Below are 12,073 nucleotides of genomic sequence, written 5' to 3'. Positions count from 1 at the left end.
GAAAATGAGCCAACACGAAATATTTTTTTGTGCTCATTGTATAAACTAGCAGAACACAGCCAAAGTGTTTGTTCGTGTTCAACTTGTTTTGGCTCGAAATAATTATATATATGTTTAAATACATGTATATATAAGTATATATATATGCATATACATGTATACATACATATACACATATACTTGTATACATATATACATATGCATATACATAGAAATCTATACATATATACATATTGATATTTTATTTTCCCTTATATTTTCTTTTCCCTTACATACAAGTATTCAAATATATATATATATATATATATTCAATAATTTTGTAAGATTACTATTATTTTAAATTAACATTTCAGATTTAACTAAATGATTAAAAGACGAAGAAGATTAAATATTTATAGAACATACGAATAACCAATAACGAGCTAAAATTTAAATATAATATTTTTTTAATTTAATTCATAGTGATTCTCTCATTTATTAATAGTTAGTTATACAAAATAAATAAGAAAAATTTTAATTCTCACTTTCCAACATTGATTAAGTGGTGACGATAGGAAGCCATAACTGCAAGGTACAGGGAAAACAATTAATCAGCCTTCGTAGGAAGAGTGCCGACAGTAACAAATTAGACATTTGCAGAGGACAGATGTTAAGTATTGTAATAGCAGGCATAGGCCGTAAATGATATGATGAGTATAAAAGAAAAAAAGATGATACCAAGAATGATCGATGACCCATACACGCCCAGTTCATTTGTCATCATGAGTCATGCCTAGGTCAAATAACATTCATGACCTAAGCATGAAACTTGACACGTGCAATCATCACACCGCACAGAATCAGCTCATTTCTCCCAAGAAGGTGAACTCTTTAAGGTTCTTCACACATACTACAATGCACATACTCTAACGAAATTGCTTCAAATGTTCATGAAATATGGTTGATACCAAACTCAACCAAGAGAGCTATAGTATAAATCAATCAGTTCTAAACGCTACATATTCATAGCCAAACACCTATAATCTATATGCACACAGTAAATACATGATATCAACAGAGAAGGTAACTAATTTACAAACAAAAGCTTTAAAGAAGCAAACCTTTACAACAAACAGCTAACAGATAGAGAGCAAAAACAATCACTAGCTTGGAGGCATAACAGTATCATTTTCCAGTAACCCTTCAAGCTCCAACATGAGATCAGTAACCCTTTCAGGTTCCATCATTTCATTCGAAGTTTCTGCTTGTACTAACTGAAAAGAATAAATCGAGCAATTTAATTTATTACGAATCATATAAGTCCTAACCTCTGAAAGTAAAAATTACATGTGTAACACACAATTCCTACGTATTTACGTATCTCACACCTCCAGTGTCATTTTTATATACATAACACTTTGGTGCTCTGACCCTTTCCATGAAAAGGTGTATTTCACTTTTAAAAAGTATTTTTTACGTGATATTGAAGATTTGAATGCTATGTGTGTAAATATGAAAGTTTAAGTGTGAGATATGTAAATACCTAGGAATTGTTCGCTATGTGTGTAAATAATGAGAAAGTTGAGCTTACGTCTGATTCCTGCAGTTCTTCCACAGCATTCAGAAGCCTCCTGTACTGATCTATGGCCTCAGGATACTGAACCATGGACTTCACCCTAGCAAGGGCTTTCTCGAGCCTAGCCTCAGTCTGCTTCCTGCCTTCTTGCAAGAAATCATAATCATCCTCTTTCATGTCTTGGTTTTCGCTGATTCGGGCTTCGAGTGGCTCATCAGAACGAAAACCTCGTAAGCCACTTCCTTTTCGTCTCCAGCGTAATATGACTTTTTCAACAATTCCAACTGACCAGAGAATCTTCCTATAATGTTTTCTTACTTGGTGACCACGAACATGGGCCTGCTCAGGAAAAAAAGAATAAATATATTTCAAGGAAAAAAGGGTAAATAACATCATATGAGTAGGAAATATGTTTATATCATGCAAGTTAAGAGGAGGAGGAATCGCATAATTTATACAGTAAAGAAGAAACATAAAAGTCAGAAAATATAAAAAACTGGAAGATAGGTTAAGCTTAAACAATTAGAGACCATCACAAAATGCTAGTTTTTTATACTAAAATGTTATATGTCATCAGGTCTCAATGATAGATACAGAATCAATCATGTGAAATTATTTTATTTTGGAAGGGAAATGCTATGTATACAAACAGAAGCCTGGTGGCATAGAGAAGCTCATTAACCCTGTTAAAAATACACAAATAAAAACAATTTAAAAAGTACTACAATTTTGAAAAATACTTCTATACCCATTTGCTTATACTAGAGTTAGTATTAATCTTTTTTTGCTTGAGAACAACAAACATCACTCCTTGTATGAATAGTAAAGTGAAAAAGTGCCATGATTTCTGCAACACCACTAAGCATGACCTTTTCTATAAAAATGCCCAATTTCCAGCTGTTAAAAGTTTACTTCAAGCAGAGATGCAATTTCTCCAAAAGTTAGTATACTAAACACCATGAAAATCCTTAAAAATTTTATTTATTATGGACACCATTAAATGAAAGGGGCATTTACACACATAGCACACAATTCTTATGTATTTACATATCCCACACCCATACTTTTATATTTACACACATAACACTCAAATTTTTAATATCACAAAAGAAATACCACTATTATCACTTTTTAAAAGTGAAATAGACCTTTTTATGCATAAGTTTAAAGTACCAAAGTGCTATGTATATAAATATGAAATTTCAGGTGTGAGATATATATAAAGAAGAATTGGGTGCAACGTGTGCAAATTTCTTTAAATGAAAATGATTTGGTTGCAAAATAGTAGTCCTGCAACGCCTAACATGTTATGTTGTATTTCCTTTCGATAAATATGAAAATGATTTGGTTGCAAAATAGTAGTCCTGCAAAGCCTAACATGTTTGTATAAGTATAACCAAACTTAAAGAACTGAAAAAATAAACAATACAATCTCCAACATCCAGTGACATTCAAACCCAATTCAACTACACGTATATAGACCAAGCAAGTAATGAAAAATGACCATTCAACAGGAACACCTACAATCATAAGGCAATTACGCAAAACATGGCCTGGAATGCAAATCAGAGAATGTTCCATCAACAAAATGCACAAACAGAAGACTCGGCTACACTTACCTGGATTTTGACAATCTGCTGCCGGATAGTCAAGAACTCTTTCCTACCTTTCCATCCTCGAAATTTGTTCTGAATTTTAATTGCAGCAGCATGAACAGGCATACCATGTTGTCCTGATTTGTTATTTTTTACAGAAATAAGTGGAATGGCATCCTCATCTGAAATTCTACAATTTTCATCACCATAATCCATGATTTTCTTTCTATGAAAGGACTGCACCCTGAAAACCTGATATATTCGTGCTGCAGCTTCAGTAGCATTACGGACAGCACTTAGTGAAGTTTTCAGTGAAGTTTGTGTCCCCCCAAAAGCATTATGTGAGCTGCCCATATCAGTACTGTGATGGTAGTCCAGTAAACCAGAGGATTCAGTTAAATCACAGCCTTTTGAGTCCTTCAAAGTGAGCTCTCGAAGATGTTTTAACAACGAGGATTCCGCCAGAAAGCCAGCAATCCCTTTGTACCCATTTTGAGATGCCAAATCTGCAGGGGTTCTTCCAGAAGGGAACTCAGGAGTTGGATCAGTTAAAGCTCCAGGAGATGCATCTAATGCAATCAGCGTAACCACCGTCCTCTCTCTGTAAGAACTAAAAAAATTAAAAAAAGCTACAAAAAACTAAAATATTAGAAAGCATCAAAAGAGAGATGTATTATTTAATATTAACCTTCCAAAAAATGCAGCCCAATGAAGTGCGGTCCATCCATGCACATCTCTGAAATTAATACCAACACCAGCAGCTATGATTGGTTTAATAGCCCAATCATAACCAAGGGCAGCTGCTAAATGAAGCACACCCTGCCCCTCGTTATCCAAGACATTTGGACCCTTGACATCCTCCCCTACTTTATGAAGAAGCCACACATGCAGTTTCTCTTTCAATGGCTCTTCAAGCAGCCAGTTCTCTGCAGCGATATGGGGGGAGTCTTCATCAGGGGCATGCTTGAATAAATTGAGCAACTCAACATCAACTTCCATCATCATAGAGCAAATGGTGCAGTTTGAATGAGGTCTCTCATGACTAGAATCAGGACTAGTGTGATCAGAGTTCTCCAAAACTAAAAGCTTTTCAAAACGGAATAGAAGATCTATATCGTTTGTATTGCTACTATCAGAATCAGTATTTTCAAATTTTTGCATGTTATTCAGCTTATATTCAAACTCTCGTATTTCACTGCAAGCAAACCTATTGGAACGGGTCACATAGAAAGGAATCTTTCCAGGCTTATGAGATGGTGTATAGCAGCATAGATTTCCATCAGCCAAAATATAAGCTGGCACTTCAATATTACCAAACATGCATGACCAACTGTATTTTTGCACATCCTCTTTATTCATCAAGAATTTTCCCTTAACCAGAACCTGCTTCATAGATACAAACGAAACAACTAACATAGTGATTCTAGAAGAAGATTTCATTTATCTTGGAAGGAATTCAAAATATTACTCAAATGCAGTATGAGAAAATGGTAACATTACATCTATGTTCACATACCTTGGTCTCCAGTTCTGTATATGTCCAATTTGGAAAGAAATCTATAATGCTGAAAAGCTGATCATGAGAAATTGAGGGGCCCATAAGATATGTATCAAAATGCTCTTCATTATGCACACTGGGTTCTGCAACAACACTATCATTTTCAAGCGTGCTCCAACATAATCCAGAATTTAAGGTAATCAGTGAGTCATCCACCTCTCCAAGTTCATTGCTCGCCCATCTAGAGAAGCTATCATATTTCTTCAAATCTTGATTATCTATGGAAGACAAATTTGAAAGTTGATTCATGTGATTTGTATCTGACTTTTGGATGTTTTCAGCTTCAGTAATAGATGGAATGAGGGAGCCCACCTCATCATCATAAAACTGCAAGTTGACGTCGTGCAGGGATAAGAAATAGTTTCTAGTCTTTGTTGGAACAATAAACACATAATGCGTAGATTTTTGCGACGAAAAAGAACTTGTGATAGAATGATTCTCCAAGTTCCATCAGTTTCATGCTAAAAAGTTAATCACAGGACAAATGAAAGAATTTAAGGGCACAAAAACATTTTAAGGTATTAATAATTGGATGCGGAGAGTGTAGGAGGTAGAAACTAATAGGAGACCAGTCTCGGGCTTGATATGATAGTGGTCAAAACAATTTTTAGCCCAAAATCTTAACCTCATGGATGAGAACCAAACCCATGGTTATGTCTACAGCAAAATATTCAACTATCAAATGTTGAGCTATACTCAAAATTTTTATGTGCCTTAATAATCTTCCCTCACATGAAAGCTCTGCACACCAACCATAACTCACTCGCCAATGAAAATTGTTTAATGTTATCAAGTATCATACGTCAAAAACCCACATAACTACACGAGTCATTGTGAGCATCACCTACTCTTTAACCTTTATCAAGATGGAAGAACAAAAAGCTCGAATACACAAATCGCATAAACCACTTGATCTCGGATTCTCAGTGAAACCATTAACTTGAATACCATTTGTTAAAGGGTAGTGAACCGAAAGGGGTCAAAGTTGGGCATTATATACGAAGGATCAAATTTATTATCAACCCAAAACCTCAAGTAAGGTCAATCACTTAGAATTTCTACATAAATGTATTATTCAACTATCTAATATTTAATTAAAGGAATACTTACATGCATGTTAATAAAGACTCAAATTAAATACATCTTGAACAACTTAAATAAAAGAGCGAAATGGCATATTTCTAAACTTGTTCCATATAAGGGCGTTATAATGTTTTGGAACACCAAATAGAATTACCTACAACTTTTCACTCTAATATATTGCAGTATCTACATGCATGTATCAAATAACATAGCAATTTGAAATCAAGTTTACACCGCAAAGAAATTATACAATGATATCAAATGAATAGAAAATGATGATGTGAATGAACATATTTTCCTACAATACCGGGTTTTTTTTTTCAAGAGGGCATGCAAACATCTATGGCTTTCTTACAAGATCAAATGTAATTATGATCCATAATTGAACATGTGGAAGGCATTGGGAACTAGTGAGAATTTTTCAACACAAAGGGTGATCACTGTAATCCTATTAGAGTGATGACGAGGGTCTGCAATAAGAGGACTGATTCAGTTTTCTTATTATAGGAACATCCTTTCTATCTAATTTTTGCCTTCCACTCATCAGCTATGATAACCACAGTTTGCCATAGTACTCAAAGTATCTATAATTGTCATGGTTTGCTATAGTGCTTGTGCTAGTAATATAATATTCTAGCTAGAGAAAGAGAGAAAATATTTTGAGTTACAAGTAATTTATATTGCAGTGTATATTCTATTTGTAAAAAAACAAGAACTAAATTAAATTAAACTTTATCTTCTCCTACACTAACTTCATTAAATAAGAAACGATTTTATCACTAACTAAAGTTCTTCAAAACAAGCTTATCTTTCCTAATCTAACTTTAAAAAATAAATAAGTACCATAATATTTAAATTCATTATTCAAAGGTTAACCTTACACTTTTGTCTCATCATCATCCAATGGTACAAATTTCTTGTCTTAAAATCTTGATATTTGAATGTTTGATAAATAATTCATACTTGTGGACTCCCAATGAACATCTTTTTATCAAAAACAAGATTAAAAAAAGAATCTTCTGCCAAAATCCTCTAAAGTTATAGATCTCTATTTTAGCTCATTAGCACCTACAGATGAGAGCTCTTTTTATTTTTATTTCCTCAAACCCTTGACCTTGGCTTCTATTTTTGCCACATGATGGTTCATCCTCATAGACAAACAAAGTACTAGATTGTCTCCATCTATTTTCTTTATTAACACAAAAGCTCTTGAATCTCTCAAAATAGTTCGATTCATTGGTTTTTTCTATCTCCTATAATGGTGGAACAATAGATCAACCTTTTATTCTTTCTCACATTTTAGAAGCACAATTTTCAGTTTACCTTCTATAGAAAATAGCATACCTATACGAAAACTATAGACTATCTAGCATTAAATAAAACGGAATTAATGATACAACTTCACAGACTACAGCAATAAAATTTCTAGAAAAAACATGCCTTCTTAAAACCAACTCAGAGAATAAGATTTTGAATCTTGAGTGGTGACTATCTCTAATTTTTCAAGTAAAACTAGAAAGGCAAGATTTTTTTTTCACTATCTAGATCCAAAGTGAAATCAATGATGATAAATTTCACCTAAATATGAAACAAATCTTCACTAGGTTTTTCATCAGCATGTAAGTGCAACATAAGGAATTAAAGTATTTTCCTTCGTCACTCTTACAACAGCACTTTTTTCTTAAGTAGTAATGATGATATTTTTTTTCTTTCTTCCCATTTGGCATCTTTTATTGATAAAAATTCCAGAAATTCTTAAACATGTGACCTAGCTTTTTGCAATAACAACATGGCGGCATTTTGTCTTGCTCTCCACAGCTAAACTTTCAATCATCTTCTTTACAATTCCACGTTAAGATTTTACATTGATAGAAAGTGTATTAACTCTTTCCTAAAGTGATATAGTTTTATGCTAGTTTCAAGAATATTAACAACCGAAAAAGCTTCAATTTTGAGCCAAGGCTTTCATAAAGCCCTACTATATATTTCATCAATACAGATTTTTTCATTAACCATTTATTATTAAAGAAGTTTCATGCCTCTAAATTCATTTGTGCGTTCTTGTAGATTTTGCAAGTAATCCTACGTCAATTCATGCCATCAAATTTATTTTTCTTCTTTGGCCAATAGAATAAAATCAAGCTTTTAACAATCTATAAAACACTCAACTTGCCAAAGTTGACGGATAACAATTTTTAAATTGTGTACTCCATTGTAGTAAAACATGTAAGAAACTCTCCAAACAAGCAAATGCAATTTTCTTTTTATCTGGATAATCATAAACCATTAAATATATTTCAAGAATATCAAAATATTCCTTTATCGCCACTACTTTGACTAGTTCGTTGTAGTAATTAACTTTAATTTTGCTTCAACCTTAAAGAGAAGTTCCTTTTCTCTCCTAAATTTTCACAACTCCTCTCTATTAATGGATTCTCCTTAATTGATGACTGTCTTCTATGGGATGGCCCTTCTGTTTGAATGGGGTAGTGAAGTAGATGACAATGACACTATCTTAATAGTAAGTGCTTCAGAGGCACCCACCATTGTGGCTATTTGTTTTGTCATGATTATCTCATGGTAGTAATCTGAATGCTCCATAGATCTTCATGAGTAACCTTCCAATCCTTTATTTAACAATGATTTTTTTCTACGAGTAGAAACTTGCGTTTTAATACAATATTAAACTCCAGAATGAGATGTGAGAGATACTTTCAAATAAATAAGAATTTTTCTACAACAAGGGAAATCCGACGCAATCCTATAACATGATGATAAGAATCTACAATAAGATAATTGATTGAGTTTCTTGTAAGAAACTCCCACCAAGTGATTTTTGCCTCCTAACAGTTGATGCCATAGTAATCACAATTTGCTTTAGTATCATTTGATATTATTGCATCTGCAATTGCTATTGTACCAACACTAGCTGTAATAACCATATAAGTAGATAACGATCTTTGGAGAGCTTAATTTTTTTAAAGAAAGAAAGACTAATTTAGGGGAAAAAAGAATTTGTATCTTCTACTCCTTCAAATTAGAAACCTTATCCTTCCTAAATAACTCCAAAGAAGAAGTATAATTAAATTTTAATTAAAATGCAAATTCATCCAAAATAAGTTCAAAAATTAAAAAAAAAATAAACATCATCAGATTATCCTTATCACCATCCAAAATTTCAAATTTCCTGCCGCATGATCTTTCATCATTAAAGTTATGATCAACAATTTACCTTTACCTGTGACCACTAATGAGTTGACTTATCTATCAAACTTCGCAAATTAGAAAGTTATTTTAATAAGATCCTTTAACGTCAAATAGCCTTCTCCAATGGTTAGTTAATCAAATAAAAACAATTACCCTAAAATAATCATCAAAACCTTAATTAAAGTTTCTTGTTGTCAATTCTTATCTTTCCAAACTCAAAAAGACTTAACAAAGCCAAAAATCAAAAGAGAGAAGAAGAAAAAAGGAGAGCGAGAATGGGATTTTTGGCTTGGAAGCCATGTTATTGATTTGAAAATTCATGCCTCCATGTTTTCCCTCATAGCACCCTTCCTTGGAGGCCTTAGAGATGGAAACAAGGGTGAAACTCAAGTTGGAAGAGAGACATGAGAGAAACTATTTGTTGCCAATTGAATTGAATTCTTTCAATTTATTTCAAAGACTAATTACAAACTATATTTATACACATCTAATCCCTTAACAAGGAAAATTAAAAATTACATGAAAATTCAAATCTAACCTAAAAGTAGGAACTACTTCAAAGATATTAAGATAAATTCTAGTCATTCTAGATAAGATAGCTACTTATTTAATGTTTATCATATTTAGTTCAATAAATGAAATGACAATATCTAGATAAAATAAGAGAAGATTTTTTAAAATCACTCTTAAAAGGGATAATCATAGCAAGAGCAATTTGTGGAGTTAAATTTGGTATAATCCTAAATTTCTTGGAGTTGGTTGAGCTTCTCACTCTCCCTCCGTCCTCTTCTTGTAGCCAAATTTCTTTTATGTGGCCAAACCTCTATAAATATTATTGACAATTGAATCTCCATGGATTTTCCTCTTGATTTAATTCTTCTGGCATGCAATGTCCTTCTTCAAAGGTAAGATATGTATTATGGATTCTCAATTCTTCTCATTTTAATTCGACTATCATACTTAGTTATTAATTGAAAAGTGTGGTTGGATTCTTTTTTTTAAGGAGATATAGTATCAAAATTCTTATTTTGTGCATAAAATTCTAACTGTGTTATTTTTCTTTCTATTGTTTAGAATCTATTGCTAATTCACACAGATTTGACTCTTTGGATTTCCTAAACTCGTGGTAAGCATCATTAGTCATTAATAATTGTATAAGTTACAAATTTATTATCTAAAGTACACATATTACTCAGATGTCATTTCTTAATAGTTTAGTACAATTATTACTGCAATTAGTTTATTATTTCAATTTTAGACTTCCTTTCCAATTACATGGATGATATTGTTATTTGTTGGTTTAGGATAAGCTTGATTCTTAGTTTTATATAATAAAATTTTATATGATAAATAAAGCCCCAATGATCATATAAAAAAATGAAATTGTTTCTTAAAAACTTTCACCATACTCTTTTGTTCTATGCCAAGTTCCACTCCATCATCCCTCTTCTTCCCTTCCCTCGTGTCTCGTCTTACTCTTTCTCCTTCCTCAACTTTTTCAAGGCTTTCACAAATCTCTTGTTCAATCCATTATGCAAGAAGTGGCATTGGAACCCAATGTTGCTCCCGGATTTGTCATCGACACTACGACAAGATGGCAATCAGTGCGGTCATGAAGAGCAAAAACAAAGCATGTGCCATCCAAATTTAAATTTGGCTCATTCAGTGTCATATATGATGCATCAACTTGCAAAGATCAGAAGTCAAACATTTCACGAAGTCTTTAAATGCTTTTTGGATCATGAAATATCTTAATTTTTTTTTAATGTTTCTTATCTATCTCAGGGTAAGAGTATTTTTCTTTTAAGGGTTGAGTAGATGTGTCGATTTGAAAATTCGATTAAAAATTCAACTCAAATTCTTTTAAATGTTCTTGGCTTGACAAGAAGCCTTTCCAGAGTCACTTGCTCCTGAGCACATCACTGTGCATCTAATTAGTCAACATGTTTTCGCCTTTAATAACATAAGATTGACAACTTCAACCTTTGGTAGAATCATCGTCTATGCACAAAATCCAACCAACTGTATGTTCATCATATGAACTCCCATTTAGTCCCACGATACTTGACCTTTATTAAAAACTTTTGTCTAGCTCATAGAAGGAAGAAAATTGTTAGAACTGAGAGAAAAAGATGGTGCAAAAAAAAAGGAAAAACATAGAGAGACAAAATAACTAAAAGACAAGAAAATAGGGATCACAAAAAATCCACCAAAAGAAGAGAGATCAACTGCCCAAATTAAAAATGTCGAAACTTTAACTCCCTACAGTGATCACCTACACTCTACTTTGAAAAGATCTCAATGCCATAAGAATGTAATGCTCTCAACATACACTTAAGATGTCAACCATCATGTTTACATAGCTTTGTTGACCTCATTTTTAGTGAGGTCTTAGCCTCCTAATCTTAGAACCTAGGATCTAGCCTTAGGAGTTCCTGGTTGACCATCCTAGCGGACTAGTAATGGAGCCCACCTCCCGTAGAACTTCAAACCGCTTCTTTACTCATTTTTTTTTTTGTGAAAACTCGCACGAATGGTCCCAAGCACTCAACTTCTAGTTGCAAGGGCTAAGGACCAACATGCAGAGGGTCTGAAAATGAGTTCCTATAGGATCAAACGACCTTAGGTTAACCCTCGGTGACTCAGCAACGCACTTGTTGCATCACGCACAATTTTGGCTTAAATTGACTCGCCCGCTGGCAAACTCGTCCGGACGACCCCGGATGACGAAACGGACTACGCCGATGCGTCCGGAACGTCGATTTTAGCTAGAAAAGACACCCATATTGCTGTGGTTCCACACTCGCGCGAACCGCACGGAAATCGATGCTTTTTTAGGTGCGGGCCGGGACTCAAACCAGGTTTGACCCGGGTTCGATTCAGGCTGAGCATGGGCTAGGCACCAGCTCACCTGAATTTGAAATTCAAATTTCAAAATTCAGGTGAATCATTTAATTTTTGTCTTAATCAAAATTAATGCAGGTGTTAAGACATTCTAATTAAATCCTTCCCTGCATTTGGAAATTATTAATTTCCCAAAAAAAAAAACGGCTCCCGCTCCGATTCTAAAAGGAA

The 12,073-nt window shown here is 33.4% G+C and overlaps 1 protein-coding gene across 5 annotated transcripts in view; it reads right to left on the bottom strand.

Annotated features, from left to right (window-relative positions):
- Nucleotides 1-830: 830 nt before the first annotated feature.
- LOC110021636 (calmodulin-binding transcription activator 2) overlaps nt 831-12,073 on the bottom strand; it is a 40,002-nt gene continuing 28,759 nt past the window's right edge. For all 5 annotated transcript variants that reach the window (XM_020720199.1, XM_020720200.1, XM_020720201.1 and 2 more), the window contains 5 exons: nt 4,667-5,035; nt 3,839-4,533; nt 3,175-3,751; nt 1,571-1,894; nt 831-1,253 (listed from right to left, as the gene is read on the bottom strand). In XM_020720199.1, coding sequence (XP_020575858.1) covers nt 1,143-1,253; nt 1,571-1,894; nt 3,175-3,751; nt 3,839-4,533; nt 4,667-5,035 — 2,076 coding nt within the window. In that variant the 3' untranslated portion in view covers nt 831-1,142. The remainder of the gene's footprint in view (nt 1,254-1,570; nt 1,895-3,174; nt 3,752-3,838; nt 4,534-4,666; nt 5,036-12,073) is intronic.

Source organism: Phalaenopsis equestris, unplaced genomic scaffold (assembly GCF_001263595.1).
Source record: "Phalaenopsis equestris unplaced genomic scaffold, ASM126359v1 Scaffold000136, whole genome shotgun sequence".
In the NCBI taxonomy this organism is placed as follows: domain Eukaryota; kingdom Viridiplantae; phylum Streptophyta; class Magnoliopsida; order Asparagales; family Orchidaceae; genus Phalaenopsis; species Phalaenopsis equestris.
The sequence above is the reverse complement of the archived record's forward strand: the minus strand, read 5'-3'. Positions and strand labels throughout refer to the sequence as shown.